We start from the raw sequence: 16830 nt of genomic DNA, 5'->3' as shown, positions 1-16830 counted from the left end.
CTCAATAATATACAACTTCATTTTTGTGCCTTTAATTTCTTTCCCATGTCTACTAAGTGGCTTGTCTTTAAAGAGAATACATTTGATGTAACAGGAGAAAAATGTATGAAAAAAGAAGAAAGAAAAAAAGTAGAAGAATGGGGTGATACAAGGAAAATTTGCAAGAAATCCATTCTCTATTTCTAAATGCTCACCACAAACACAAATCCATTTTTGCAGTTATTCTGCTGAGAGCCTTTTAACATCCTTGCTCCTTAGGCTGTAAAGGATGGGGTTCAGGAAGGGGGTCACTGCTGAGAAGAACACTGAAATCATTTTGTACTTTTCATTCATTTTCTTGGAATTTGACTTCATGTAAACAAATATTGCAGAGCCATAGAAGAGACCAATGACAATGAGATCGGAACCACAGGTGCAGAAGACCTTGACCCTCCCCTCTGCAGACTGCATCCGGATCACAGTGGATGATATTCCAGTAGGAGATGAAGATGAGGAAGACAGGTGCCAGGAGGATTAACATTCCCATTGCAAAGATGGCCATTTATGTGCTGAAAGTGTCTGCTGAGGCCAACTTCAGGACAGAAGGTTCACAGAAAACGTGGTTAATTATATTGTTTTCTTGGTAGGGAAAATGCGGTGTGAGCCTTGAAGACAGCCACATACCAATCTTAGGACATCACTGCCAGAAGTTCACACTCTGTATATCCAGCAAGCAGTAAAGCAAATATCTGTTTTGAGCATCCAACAAAAGAAATGGTCTTCCTTTGACTAGGAAGTAGACGAGTACTTCAGGGTATGTGGTTGTAGAAAAACAGATCAGCAAAGACAGGTTTCTAAAGAAAAAGTACATGGGAGTGTGGAGTCTGGGGTCCGTGTGCATGAGCAGGATGATGAGCAGGTTTCCCAGCACCGTCAGCAGGCAGATGAGGAGAAAGAGGAAGGAGAGAGGGACCTGGGTGTGTGGGTCCTGTGAGAGGCCCAGGAGGATGATTTCTGTCACAGGGGTTTGGTTCACCTTGTCCATGAATGGGTGTTCCTGTTTGTAGAACAGTACCAGAAAGGAAACCCATAAAACAGTTATTTCACAACACATGAAATAACTTGCATGTTTTATTAATCACTATTCAAAAAATTGTTCTGACAATTGAAAGTGAAATCTATTTGCTTTTCCCCCCCTGAAATTATTAGTAACATGAGTAAGAATACTCATTCTGTTTACACCACATGACCAACCCTTATGTGAGCCACTTAGGAACTTGTGAGAAGGTTTGGGAAGCAAGGAAATTGAGGTGACTTTGAACTAGTAACATTTTATGCTGCTAACTGAACCCTAATATTTATTAAACCCGATATTTCCCCATTATAATTACAAAATAGTCATAAAGCATCACTCTATCTGGATTGAACTGTTAATGTAAGGATAAAGTAGCATTCTGTGAACCTGTGCCTAAATTTACTATTCTTCAACATAAAAGAGTTACTTGAATTATCAGTAAAAATCTGTGTCTTTGGCTGTTACATTTAACATCCTTTGAATATCCATCAGTTTGTATTCTGCACAACTTTTTCTTTGTATGGGGTCTCTAACACTAATGATATCAATGGTCATCAACAGTGATCTCCTCATGCCCCTCAGTAATGACAAAAACATCAAAATTTCAAAATGACAGTTTCATTGCATTCACTTTTAGCCCTCTTTAAATTGATAAAATATGGTAATTGTTATTCATATATTACAGAAGATAAAAATGAAACAGAATTAGCATTTAGTCACTGTCAGCCTTCCTGACTCTTTCTGCATCCTGTAATCTGTCTGCTTGTTCAAAAGTTATTCTTGTTCGTTCTCTTTGTCTGTGGCTCACATCCACCGCTTGATAAAAACTTCACATTCCTTCTGTCTCTAGGGTTTTAGAGCTAGTCTTGGCAGAGTTATCAATAGAGAAAGAATAACAGTCAAGCATAATTTTAGTTATTTTCAAGTTTTTAGTTTATATTGTCCAGTAAGTAGTAGGAAATATTAAGAGAATGAGATAAATACAATATGCATATAATTTTATTGTATTTTTTAAAAATCAGCACCAATTCTCCAGCATAATAGTTGGTTTGATTTGTGTTCTGATACAAAATGCTTATATAGACATTTTGTGCTATTATGTATCACAATAACTGTGATGGTTTGAATGAAATTGTCCCCCATAGGCTCCAAGTATTTGGACATTTTGTCCCCAGATGATGGCGTTGTTTGGGGAGGTTTTAGAAGGTGTGGCTATCCTGGAAGAAGCATGTCACTGTGGGGAGGTGGCTTAGAGAGTTCTTAAGCCTTGCCAGATCTCCAGTTGGTCTCTTGCTTCCTGTGCCTGTGTGATAATGTGAAAGCTTAGCTTCTGCTGCTCCTGCTCCAGCCACCTCCAGCCACCATGCCTCCCTGCATGATGGACTGTAATTCCCCTGGAATCATAAGCTCAAATAAACTCTTCCTTCTTTAAATTGCTTGGGTCAGTGTTTCTATCACAGCAACAGAAAAATGCCTAATGCAAATAACAAACTAGAAGTTAATTTAAAATCCTTCACAAATGGAACAAAGCTAAGTGTAACTAGGTATCCACTTCAGATAATTTCAAGACCTGTTTCCAGAGCATCACACATCATGGCATTTGTATGAATGGAGACAGTGATTTTATGCGTAGAACAGTGTTTCACTAAATTTTCCTTTTCCTCCTGAGAGATCCACCCCCACACACACTCTCAGATCTCCCAGCCCTGTTTGGGAGTGGGTAACTTACAAAAACACGGATTCTTACAGGCTTTTCTTTTTCCATATTTGAAATGCATGTACCATTCATCCCCCCCCACACACACACACCTTCTCTCACTTGGTGTTTTCCCTTGTCCAATATGGCAGTGGCCCTACCCCTTAATGGGCTTGACTCCTTATGCAGAGTGTGGGAAGGAGGTGGGACCATAGCTCATCAGAGGAACATCCAGGTCACAAACAGTGACCTTATAAGGAAAATCACCAAAATTTCATGTTTAAATTAACTTTGCACTAAACCTAAAGGGAAATGTCATACCCTAGAAACCAAGTGAGAAATGTAACATATAGTGTCTGAACAATAGTGCATATGTATATCTGGGAACTACTTGAAAAGGAGCGCAGTGCCAGAAAGAAGAGGCCTCTCTTTGAGTGGTTGGTGAAGACAGTCCAGGAGACTCCCAAAATAACACAAGATATTGCTAATCTTCTTGGATATTTCCCATAACTAGTAGGTAAGACCCGACTGCTGAGGATGGACATACTTAGGGTACAGGACTTGAAGCAATAGAGCAGGAACTGACCTGGAAGCCTTCGAACTGAAGTTTGGCTAGATGATGATATGTAAACTGCCAAGGGAGAAAAGCAATCAATAGTCCAATCCAGCACTAATGCCTAATAACCATGAAAACTGGCATAACAAACTATGTTTATTGGTGCGGTAGTGGCACTGTCATCTCAGGGGTAATCAAAAACTGTCTAATTGAACTTAAAGCTCTCTCAGTGGGAAAGAACTCATGGGTGGCACTGTAAACTCAGCCAAGTACACATGACAGAAGCGGGCATAGACCCTGGAGAAAACTCTCTTTCACATCTCTAGATAAATGAAATTTCTTACTAAGAAATTGCTAAATATTGATTCTCATATTACAGACAAGAATACCATACTCCACTCATCAAAGTTTCTTTTTTCAACAGATAGAGGTTACTTCAGAATTGCACATATGATCAGACAAAGAGAACATACGTCTGAGAGATGCCCAATACTAAGTGACACATCTACAGTTGAACCTCTACAACTAAGGCTAACAGACCATAGTGGAACAAGGGGTATAGAAAAAAATAATGCATCTCTCAACTCTCACCAGTAAAGCTTCCTTACACAACAGAATGCGATGCACACTGAAGGCCACAACTGGCCAAGTTTTAAAGAATAAGAGACTGCAGAGTATAGGATAGGACTCCTATATGGAACCTCATCTAACCATGGCTCAGAGACCACTGTGGAAGAGGGGGTGGAAAGATTGTAAGAGCCATGTCTGGTTCATGAACACTGGGAAGCAGAGGCATCCAGGCCACTAGAAGCTTGCACATGTGAATTTGTGGTAATGTAGCATTGAGCACATGATGCACGCCAACTCAACAAGAGCCCAAAGGGGAAGGGAGAAATGGGTGGCAGGCCAGCACTAGACTGAGACATATTGGAGTTTGATTGCTGTTGGGTGAAGAAGAATATGCCTTACATATGATCTCTACATGGGCTGACTAGACTCCAGTGGATGAATTTACACTGAAGGACCATTTGAGTACAAATGCCTGAATGGATAGGACTTAATATATATGGTGGAATACATGAAGTCTTGTGGGGAATGGGGGGGGGCATGGATGAGGAAGGGGGTCTAAATTTGATTAAGAATTGTTGTATGAAATTACAAAACCTCAATAAAAATATTTACATATATATAAATTAAGTTTGCAGAGGAATTTTTAAGGTAATTTAGCACTTGAATTTTGTGGGGATGTATAATATGATTTAAAATGTAGTGTAGGAAAGATAGAGGGTTAAGTATACATATCCTACCTAGTATGAAAAGTATTTTCATAATCTCATTAGTGTAGTGCATACTGAGAACCCATAAAAATTTACCACCACTCTACAATGCCTTGTATATTCTATAGTATGTGCATATATACATATATATGAATATATATAGCATTTACAGATAATATTTATCCTATAGATAGATCATACATATTATCAGTAATAAATCAATATATCCAAGATATATGAAATGTAATGTAGTATGTTGAACATTATCATAGCTAGTAATCACATATTATGGCATTTATTGAATATAAATAATGGTGATAATGGTGGCTCCTAAAATTTTTTAAATGGACTTACAGTGGGACCCAGAAATCCCTTTTCTGAGTCAATACCAATAGGAGACATGATCAAAACTCATGTTGAGTGTAGGAGACTCATAAAGACAACTACCTTCCAATATTTATTGCAGTGCTATTCACAGAAACTGAGATATGGAAATATCCTATCCTAAGTGTCTGTTATGGATGAAGACACTGTGGGGCATGTGTGTGTGTGTGCGTGTATGTGTGTGTGTGTGTGTGTGTGCATGTGTGTGTGTGACATGAGAAGCATGAGATCTTGTCATTTGTTGTTGTTTGGATGAACATAGGATATGGGCTGTTCTTAGACAAAATAAAGAGAGAAAAATATTGGTATGTTTGAATGTATGTGTGTGTAATTTACATCACTATTTCACAGGTGACTAAAACTAGTATACACAAATATGAAAACTAGGCAAATTGAAACTAATATTTGTAAACAAATTTAATATAAATCTGTATTATTCATAGTCTATGAAAATCACTTAAAATCAGTAACCAATACACTTGATTCACTAGAAAATTTTGCAAAGGTTTAAACAAATGTTGACAAAAATAAGGAAAAATGAACAATAAGTATGAAATAAAGTATATATTTACTAAAACAACAAAAATAAGATCATAATTTTCCTTTCATGCAAGATTTTAAATGAATAACTTTCAAGTTGAAGACAGAAACTCCCACAAGCTCACACACATACACATAAAAATAAAAAAATTTAAAAACACAAAAAGAAAAAGCAATAAACTTTCACAATATGAGAATGTGTTTCTGGAAATGCAGCAATTTTCTTCTTGAACACATTTGGATATTTTATTTTAAGAAATATTATATATTGCACATACTTTTACAGATCTTAGAATATAAACATGAAAATCTGAGTTAGGTTTCTAGCATGGCTTTCAATCCTAAACTCAATTATTTCAGAAAATGAAATGACAGTATATTAATGGAATAACACATGATAGAATTTTATATTTATTCGCTCATAAATATATGTAACATGTACGTGTACCTGAGTGTATGTATGTGCACTATGGGTGTACAGTAGCTGCAGAAGCCAGAAGAGAGCTTCTGATTTTCTAGAACAGGAGTTACAGCCATGTGGTGCTGCCTGATGTGGGTGCTGGAAACAGATCCCAGGTCTTCTGGAAAAACAACAGATTCTCTTAACTGCTGTTCCATCTTCTACCCTAAAATGATAAAATTTTTATGAGGATGTGTAAAGTTAATAGCAATGATACAAAGCTAAAATAAGACAAAAGCTTTAAATAAGAAATTCCAATAATTTAATACCAAAGAGTCTGCTTAGTATGTAATTAGGAAGTGTCTGAAGATTGAATTAGTTATGGCAACAATGATAAAAAGGAAGATAAGGTAAAGGAAAGAAAGGTAGCAAACTGCTTTTATCTTACTAACATTTGAACATTGTAATGCAGACTAGTGTTCAAATAACATGATCTGTAGTGGGTCCTGGATTGCTTTAGAAATTATTTATATCCTCACTATAGAATAATATGGAAGGCTTGAGAGATGGCTCAGCAGTTAAGAACACTGACTGTTCTTCCTGAGGACCTACGTGCAATTCCCAGCACTCACACGGCAGCTATCAAGTGTCTGTAACTCCAGTCCAGGAGATACAACATTCTGTTCTGACCTCTGAGGGTATTGCATGACACAGGAGCACTTACACACATGCAGGCAATACACTCATACCTATAAAATAAAAAAAAATATTTTAAAGTAGAATGATGTGGAACATATAGTGTCAGGAATTTCCACTTGAACATATAATCCCCATGTGATACTTTTAGTATTAATTTTTGGGTTAGCATGAAATAATGAGTTTCATTGTGATATATAAATGAATGTATATAGTGGCACTTAGGTTCTATTCATGCTCCCTCTTCCCTCCGTTCTAGATGATTCTCTTTCTCCTCCTAAATAATGTCCCTTCTGCTTTCATTACATAGGTAGTTGATCACATTCTCTTCATCCCATTCCTTTATACCTCTTCCTCTCCTTTCATTGCTTACTTTATACTTTCATGTTGAAAACACACACCCAATTAAATTTAGATTAAGCACGAGAAAGAAAACATCAGATATATGTCTTTCTGAGTCAGGCTTATTTTTTAGCAAAATGATTTTTAGTTCCATCCATTTTCTAGCCCATACCATAATTTCATTATTCTTATAGCCGAGTAAAATTCCACTGTGTGTATGTACCATGCTACTTTCATCCACTCACCTGTTGATGGACAGCTAGCTGGCCCATTTATTAGCTACTGCTGCTTGGTGGCAGAGCCATCAGTGTGCTCACATCATACACCAAGAGCCGGCTTAAGAGCCATCAGTGGCTGGCTGTAGAGGTGATAATAGTGTCCAACGACTCTGCATATGCACCAGGGCAGGGCGGCCCTCAAATAGTATGGATTTCTGACTAGCTAGAATACAGCAGCATCTTGCCCTTGTCTAGGTGGCAGGGTGACAGCAGCCTCTAATACAGCTTCAAACTGGCCCAGGGCAGTAGTGCTCCTGATAGCTGGGGAAGCAGTCTCAGCAGTCATCTCATCCAGGGCCCAGGCATCACAGACACCCACAGGAAGCTCTTGCCTATCAGGGATGCACTCTTGGGAACCACGGAACTAGGGCAAAGCACAGCCGTGGTACTTTCTCCTCCTGGGCCTACTGCTGGACAATTTCTCGTTGCTGGATGTTGCCTTCTTGGGCATGGTCAGCTGGGCTGCCAGGGCAGAGAGGGCAGGCTGAAGGAGCCTGGAGTTGTCCTCTCTGTTGATGGATTTCCTTTTCAGATGCTAGACTGATTTCCTTACCTCATTTATGTGATGTTTTTCATTTATGTGATATTTGTATTCTCTTTCAGGTCACTGAGCATTTTCACTAATAAATTTCTGAGATCTTCATCCATTATTTTACCTATGTCGGTATATCTGAATTGATCTGTTGAAGAATGTTGGTTTGGATCTCCTTCAGTTTTGCTTGAGGGGCCTTCATAGTGTGAAGCATACCCCTGAGGGCTCATTACCCAGGGAAGAGCCAACACCCTACTGCAGCAGCAGCAACATCAAGCCATACAAGATACACTTGTTATCATAGGAATAGCATCAGCAGTGACCGTAAGACAGAAAATGTCAATCCTAATGCAGAGTGTGATACAATGTTCAGAATCATATGGGGGTAAGTGTGGAAATAGTGAATGATTACAATAAGTGAAGAATGTGGGAAAGGAACAAATTAGAGGATACACGACACAGACATGCACATTCACATTTTATATATTTTTAAAAGATCTGATGTAATTCTGTGATTCAGTCTTGGATGATATTTGAAAAACAGTGGAGAACACAGGAAATAATACTGCATTTATCAACAATTCAAGACGATGAAGACCTTGATGCAATAAGAGCCAGGGGAAACATATTAGAAGTGGCTGATGGAAATGCTTTCTATGAAAAACTGCTCAGCTGTCCCCATGAGTTGTAGATTCAAAGAATGCTCGACTACCTTAGTGCATTTTAGATCAAGATGCTGTACAACTTGTCATTTATATAATTATTAATTTTTACAAAACCATTACAAGAGGATAATTCAATCATATAATTACAGACTCTTAAATTACTTCTAAATCAAATCCTGGGTATTTATCTGAAGTACTAGAAGTTAACACATCAAGAAGATACTTTCACATCAGTATTTATTGGAGTGCTTTACACAATAACTAAGTTATAAAAACAGTCTAAGTGACTGACAACAGAGGAATAGATAAAACTGGTAGATACACACAATGAAGATTTTCTCAGTCATAAGGAAGAAATTATAACTTTTTCAGGAAAATGGATGTAACTGGAGGTCAACAAATTAAGCAAGTATAGAAAAAATAGAAAAACAAGTGTATGTTTTTTTCTCCTAGATTTTATAGCAACATAAAATCATGCATGAATATATAAAATAAAAATGGAAATGGTTTTGTGTAGGTGGACAAAAGGGACAAACAGGAGGAGGGAGGCTCCATAAAAGTAAGGTAGGAAGAGTTTGAGAGAAAGATGTACAGTGTACCACTTATTTGCATAAAATTTTAAAATAAAAATTTTGAGAATAAAATATAATGAAAAAATTTGATCATTGCTTATTTTTTTAAATTCACTCTACCTTCAGTTTTAAGAAATGTTGACTTTAGGACTGTAGGACATATTAAAATATAACATAATTTTTCACATTTATTTCCCAAGCTCTGTAAATCCACCTTAATATATAATATGCCTTCAAAATATAACTGTCAAATGCACGAATGAAAGAAATGATTTCACTTTTATACATATATACATATATTCTCTTATAATTTATTGATTCCTGTTTGGTGACATGTAGTTACATGATAATTGTGTCAATATCCTTATTCACTTGTATGAATTAAGATTAAAGCAATGGCTTCCCTCTTACTTCCTCCTCCAACTCTTCCTCCCTCCAATTATTTTATACCATGATCTTTTTTTCCCCTTCCTTTCTTCAATAATTTTATTTTTCCTTCTCTTTTATTTAATTGACCTGATAACTGTAGAAGGGTCCATAAAAGTAAGGTAGGAAGAGTCAATGGAAGAGAATTAATGGGATCAAACAGAGAAAAGTGCAGGAATATAGAAGGAAGACTAGAATGGAGGAATTGAGAAAGAGAAATGTTTAAGGAAATCCTCTCTCTCTACAGTGCTAAGCACAATCACAACATGAACTACAAAAGCATTAATTATTTCGCAGTGATCCTTCTGAAAGCCCCTTTGACATCCTTGTTTCTTAGGCTGTAAATGATGGGGTTCAGCATGGGGGTCACTGCTGAGTAGAACACTGAAATCATTTTATCCTTCTCGGTCATTGCCTTGGAGTTTGGCCTCATGTAAGCAAATATTCCTGATCCATAGAAGAGAACAACCACAATGAGATGGGAACCACAGGTGGAAAAGACCTTGAGCCTCCCCTCTGCAGACCGCACTTGGATCACAATGGAAATGATGTTCCAGTAAGAGATGAGGATGAGGGAGACAGGTGCCAGGAGGATTACCACACCCATTGCAAAGATGGCCATTTCTGTGCTGTACGTGTCTGCTGAGGCCACCTTCAGGAGGGCAGGAGGTTCACAGAAAAAGTGGTTAATGATATTGTTTCCTCGATAGGGAAGACGCAATGTGAATGTGGCATCCACCAGGGACACAAATGCACCACTGGCCCAGGACCCAGCAGCCAACTGGACACACACCCAGTGTGTCATGATGGTGGAGTAGTGCAGAGGCTTGCAGACAGCCACATACCGATCATAGGACATCACTGCCAGAAGGGCACACTCTGTACACCCAACCAGAAGTAAAACAACTAACTGTGTTGCACACCCAGAAAAAGCAATGGTCTTCCTCCTCACCAGGAAGTGGACGAGCACTTGGGGGACTGTGGTTGTGGAAAAACAGAGATCAGCAAAGGACAGGTTTCTAAGGAAAAAGTACATGGGAGTGTGGAGTCTGGGGTCCATGTGAATGAGCAGGATGATGAGCAAGTTTCCCAGTACCGTCAGCAGGTAGATGAGGAGAAAAAGGAAGAAGAGCAGGACTTGGGTGTGTGGGTCCTGTGAGAGGCCCAGGAGGATGAATTCTGTCACATAGGTTTGGTTCGCTCCCATGAATGTGTATTCCTGTTTAAAGTACAATACCACTAAAATAAACAGAAGTCAGTTATTCACAAACATCTGAGCAATTCAGGTATTTTATTAATCAATATTAAAAATCATTCTGCGTATTCTATATGACCGATCCTCATCTGGTCCACCTCGTGCCTGGTGAGAAGGCTGTGGTGCTGCTCACACTGTGCCTTTCCTTTCTGTAGGTTTGGCACACTGAGTTGACCATAAGCCTATTACACTTTATGTTGTAAACTGTACAATATTTGTTTTCATTTTCTACTTAAAATGTTTCCTTATTTATTTACTTCTTTATTTTTATTGAACTTTTTGAACATTTTCCGCAGTACACTTTGATCCTCTTTGGATCCCTTCCTCTATCTGCACCTCTCTGACAGCCACCCACTGCTGGATTTCATGTACTCTGTCATATATATTAAAGCCTATTCAGTCAAAAAATTTTTCCCTAAATGTCCTTCAGTGTGCTCCATCCACTGGAGCTGGTTAAAGTCTACAATATTATTGATGTCTGTTTATTCACTGCATCTATAAATTAATTCTAAAAATCGCTGTACCAAGAATGTAAAGCTAAGTTAAAAAATATTTCGTGATCTTGATCTTTGCCCAAATTATTTTTTCTAAGTCAAAGGATTTTTTGTAGTATTTCTTGACAGCCTGTCCTGCAATTCATTTTGCAGACCAGGTTGGCCTTAATCTCACTGAGATTCTCCTGCCTCTGCCTCCTGAGGGATGGGATAAAAGGTATATGCGACCATGCCAGGCATTTTTAAAAACTATTTTATTTATTATTTTTGTTTTTATGTGTATGAGTGTATTGCCTGCGTGTATGTAAGTGCACTCATGTCATGCAATGCCTTCGAGGACAGAAGAGGCCATTGGATCCCCTGGAACTGGAGTTACAGACAGTTGTTAGCTGGGTCTTCTACAAGAGCAACCAATGTTCTTAACCACTGAGCCATCTCTCTCCAGCCCCGTATATTAGGCATTTTTTGTAGTATTTAAAAATAGCTTCCTTTTTTGATATGGTACTTAGTAGTATCTTTCAAATATTCAGAAGTCTGTCTTCTATACACTTTACCTCTCTTTAAACAGGGTTCTTTAGTTATAGGTACCATTTGGTAGTTATTATTAACAGTTTAATTGCATTCACTTTTCATCATCTTTAATTCAAAATGAAATAGTTATTATTCATATAATATGGAAGATAAGAAGGGGTGATGCAGGCTACTGGGAGGTAAAATGGCATTGGTAAAATGCTCACCTGTCAGCCTTGTGGATCACAATGCCTACCTGCCAACTCTGATTGTGCACTGGTGTAATAGTGACATGACTGTAATGGATATAACAAACTTCTACAGATTGGATTTAAGATCCAATACGTAGGAGGCAATACATGCCCAGTATCGGTACCCAGTCAAGCTGTATTACATGTATATATATATATATTATTATAGTTAAATATATTATCAGCCTTTGTGGAAAACAGCATGGTGGTTTCTAAATAATTTCAAAGTAGAGCTATGATATGATCCAGAAATCTTTTTTCTAAGTATATACCTAAAGAATATGTAATCACTACCTCATAAACACATCTGCTCCCTCTTTCCACCTCAGATCTCAGGACTAGCCTCCTAATCCAGACTCTGCCCACTCATCCTGATCCCCTGTATCCAGGCTAGCTGCATTCTCCAGCTTCATGGCTCATACCTACCCTGCCTAGTTTTCTAGACCCTCCTCAGGCTGTAACTACCCTCACTTTGCCCTTGGCCTTCTTCCTGATCTGCCTGCCACAGACCAGTCTACTACCCTGAAAGAATCTGAAGCACACACCAACTAACTTTTCATACTTACTTGAGCAAAAATCAGTCAGGTTACATTAGCAATATAAACAGAATCAAACTTCAACTAAACAAAGGCAGAATAGAATTTTCTATCAGACCAACAAAAAAAATTCATATGCCCAAACGACAACACAAAAAGACAAATAATATGAAATACCAAGAGACTATGCCCCTAACAAAACCTCCCAGTCCTACAGAAGTGCCATACAACGAGAACCACTCTGAAGAACTGCACGATGCAGAATATAAAACAACAATCACAAACGTGGTCAAAGAACTTGAAGAACACAGAGACAAACGATGCAAAGAACTCAGTGAGGACAGGCACAAACTTGTGACTGAAGCTCAGTGTGATTTGCAGCTGAATGAAATGACAAAAATGATCAGGACTTGAAAAGGGAATTCACAGAAGTGATCGAAATACTGAAGAAAACCCATGTCAAAATGACGATGGAATTGGGAAACTCAGTAAGCCAATTTGAAATGACAGGAGAAAGTCTCACAAGCAGACTGAATAAATGGAAAACAGAATATCAAGACTGGAGGACAAAGTTGAAGAACTGGATTGCTCAAACAAAGAAAACATTAAAACAAAACAAAACAGAACACAGGAATGGAATGTGTGGGAAATGTGGGACACCATGAGAAGACCAAATCTATGCATCATAGGCATACAGGAAGATAAAGACTCTCAGGTCAACAGCATTGACCTGATCTTAAACAGAATTATAGGAAAAAACTTCCCCCAATTAAGAAAGACACACCTATACAGATAGAAGATGCACACAGCACATCAATCATACAGGACCAGAACAGAAAAACATCTGTATTTCCATGTTCATTGCACCATGATTCACAGTAACAAAGGCATGGACATCAACTAATTTTCTATTAATGGATGAGGAAATGGTGGCAGCAGTGGTGGTGGTTGTGGTTTTGGTGTTGGCAGTGTGTGCGTATGTGTGTGTAACACTGGTCGGTTTGGAAGAAGAATGAGATCTTGCTATTTGTCATCATTTGCCTGAGACTGAGAAGTGTCTGCTAACAGAAAAAGTAAAAGAAAGATAAATATTGGCATGAACATACCTATATATCATTTATATCACCATTTTACCTTTGAAGAAACCTAGGGCAAGGGAAACTAAGGAACTGGCTGCTGTCCATAAGCATGTTAGACATCAGCGGAGAGGAGGCTAAACAATGGTTACCGGGGTAGAGGATAAGAGGTGGTTTGACATAGGGAGACGTAGGCCAGGGGATTCTGAGCAGCAGATATGTTGGATGATCAAATCCAGAGAGCTAACTGGTAACTTGAGGACCCTCGGTAACAAACTTGTGCTGCATTTGGAATTCATGTATGTGCAGTATTGGCTCAAGTCATAAAAGCAATTAAAAAGTTACTTTGTAAAATGAAATAGACATTGGTTTGCTGCACTACCATATTTTAAGCACATATAGCCATTTACTATTATGTTATTAGATTTTTGTTGCTATTGTTTGAGGCAGAGTCATTCTGTTTCTCACTATGTACTCCAGTCCTGTCTGGAATTCACTATGCAGCAAATATATTTAATAGAATTTTATATTATTCTTAATCTAATTACAGTTTTTTAAACTCAGCGATGAATACACATAACACACTAGAAAATTATGCAAAAGTTGAAACCCTTGTTAACAATAATAGGTAATGCTGTAAAAAGTGAGGAAAAAATACTTAATAAAACAACAACAAATGAAATCACAAAAATTGCCTTTTGGGTTGAATTTTAAACCTCACAAAAACCAACTTTGAAGACAACATGACTGTAATAGATTGGGTGAAAAGCAAGCCATTCCACTGTCATTTAGTCTTTTATGTGAAGTGCAAAAGCATGTGCTTTCTGTGACATGAGCATTTATAATACACAATTATTTCTACAGACATTTCTCCTGCAGTGAGTGCCCAGTGACCATGAGCTGCTGTCAGATGAGGATGAAGCGTAGCTCACTGAGTAACACTGGGCCTTTACTGCTAGGATTAATCTCTTGTCTAATTGTTGTGTGGTAAATTATATACCACATAATTAGTTATTAGTTTTTTTGCTTAGTTTTGATAATATGTGCAATATAATACAAAGTACACATATCTAATAGTATTGATGTAAAGATTCATAAAATTCAGTTAAAGAATTTAGGATAATAATACGGCTTACGAACCAAATATAATGTCTCATTTTAATGATGGGATTGCAGTTGCATTTGATGGTTCAAACCAATAATTCTGTCACTTGAGGAATGGAGGCAGAAAGATCTCTGTGAATTCAAGGGTTGACTTGTCTAAATAGTAAGTTCCAGGTCAGTCATAGCTACATACTGATAACCTCTGTCAAAAACAAAACACCAATAAATGATGATGATGATGGTGATGATGATGATGAAAGGATTGTGATCTAGATCTCACTGCTACTGCAAAGTTAGATAACAGCAGATGGAGAGCATACTTTGCTCTTTGCATTCTTTGGTTCTTTGTTCATCCTTTGGGATTGGAGCTGTGTCATAGCCAAATCTGAAATCATGGCTAAATACAAAACTGGATAATTAAAGGCTTCAATGTACATGTAAGGAACACAAAGGGAAGTTTTAGTTAGAATTAACCAAGGGTTTCTGGTTTGTTTTACTATGAAATGTTTTAAATATACAAAGAACAGAGACTAAAAACACAATATTATAAGTACATTTTAATAATATTCTAACCTATTTATGAATTTTGATAAGTTTATCATTTAGTAGCTTGACTTTAATAACAACAGTATAATTAAAGATACCTTTATTATTGCAATTCGAGTCATTAACACTGTTATATAAGCCTCAAGTTATTATTTAGCTTTCTCTTAAAGTTAAAAAAAAGATAAGATAAACATATTAAAGACCTTTAGAAAACTACTATCATGCCACGGTAAAATAATTTGTATATGCTTGGCTAGTCAGTCTATAGAAAACAGCCTGTTAATAGTAGTAGGGAACTGGATTCTAGAGGAAATAGGGAAAGTAACTGAGGAATTTCTAGTTTCTTATGCCTATGTGGATTATATGATTTAACTTACAATTAACCTACATATTCTAAGTAAAAGAGAGAAATAAATATATTTAAATTCATAAATATTTTTTAAAATTAAGGAATTATAATTCAGACAATATAGACAGACAAAATAAAAATAAGGTTAGAGTGCTGTAAACACAGAGATGCCATGGGTCAGATTAGAAATCAGAGTCAGAAGAGGCTGCATAAGAATTAGATTAATGCTAAAATTAGTATCTTTGATAAGCTAGAAAATTCACATTATCAAATAAGTTTCAGTAGAGTTATTGGTTATGTAGTGTAAGAAAATGTATATCACAGAGCAAACACTCCAAAAGGATCTAGAATGTGTCCATGTATTATATATAGATATATGTACATATATAACCCTAAGATGTTGAAACATTATTTCTTCCATTTAAAGATCAGAATCTTTAGACACATTCCAGGGATTCAAACTGTTAGCTGAATGAATTAAAGCTAATGCTGACACTCCAACATTAACACATCCATTCCAAGAGAGCTGTGCTTGAGCAAAGGGGCTACTAGACACACTGAAACATTGGTCTTTGATTAGGGAGGTGGAAAGGCCCAGGTTAAAAGGAGCTTATGCACTCACTGTTAGTAATATTTCAGGGTTAAATGAGAGTGTAGTTTGCTTAAGGACAAGGCCAAGGCTTCAGCCTGTGCATGGATATCAGCAGACACATACAGCCTTCTATACTCATTCAAGGAAGCCTGCTCTCCCTGTCTTGCTTCTCTCTAAGAAAGAAGGCTCAGGTTCTTTCTTATCCCTGCTTGCTCCCAATGCCCAAACTCAAATAAAAAGGGGATGAGGATGGAAATCCAGAAGAGCATGCACTCAGGTAGAAAGGTGAGAGGAGAGCACAGGCTCCTAGCTTTCAGAGCCAAGGAGAGGTATGAATGTCCTCGCAGCCACTCAGGTACCTTTGGTCAAGCACTTAACTATATTCAGGGATAATTCAGATCAAGATTCGTGAAGAGCACCTATTCTTTGTTGAAGACACAGGCAAATAGAGAGGGACAGAGAGCAAGGGCAAAAGTCTCATCTGTGTAGAGAATCAAGATTCAGATACCTCGAAAGGAGTAATTCTCTGCAGAATTTTCCCCACACCCACCTGGAACACTGGCAAGCATAAACACACGACAGTGAGCCAAGGGCTGAGATGAGTGAGAAATAAAGGAAGGTAAGGCTTCTGCAGCCTTCGAGTCTTCACTATATCAGGCAACATCCATGGCTGTTTCCCAAATACGCTGAGGCTTGTGC

At 37.6% G+C, this 16830-nt stretch overlaps 1 protein-coding gene and 1 pseudogene across 1 annotated transcript; both read right to left on the bottom strand.

Moving 5' to 3' along the window:
* Nucleotides 1–219: 219 nt before the first annotated feature.
* LOC115067450 lies at nucleotides 220–1024 on the bottom strand (annotated as a pseudogene).
* An 8680-nt stretch (nucleotides 1025–9704) lies between these two features.
* LOC103748871 (olfactory receptor 2D3) lies at nucleotides 9705–10625 on the bottom strand. The gene has a single exon (XM_008851655.1). It carries the CDS (start codon nucleotides 10623–10625, stop codon nucleotides 9705–9707), a length of 921 nt encoding a protein of 306 aa, XP_008849877.1.
* Nucleotides 10626–16830: the final 6205 nt, after the last annotated feature.

This window comes from Nannospalax galili, unplaced genomic scaffold, assembly GCF_000622305.1.
Source record: "Nannospalax galili isolate Female #2095 unplaced genomic scaffold, S.galili_v1.0 scaffold426, whole genome shotgun sequence".
Taxonomy (NCBI): domain Eukaryota; kingdom Metazoa; phylum Chordata; class Mammalia; order Rodentia; family Spalacidae; genus Nannospalax; species Nannospalax galili.
This window is presented reverse-complemented; position numbering and strand designations above follow the sequence as displayed.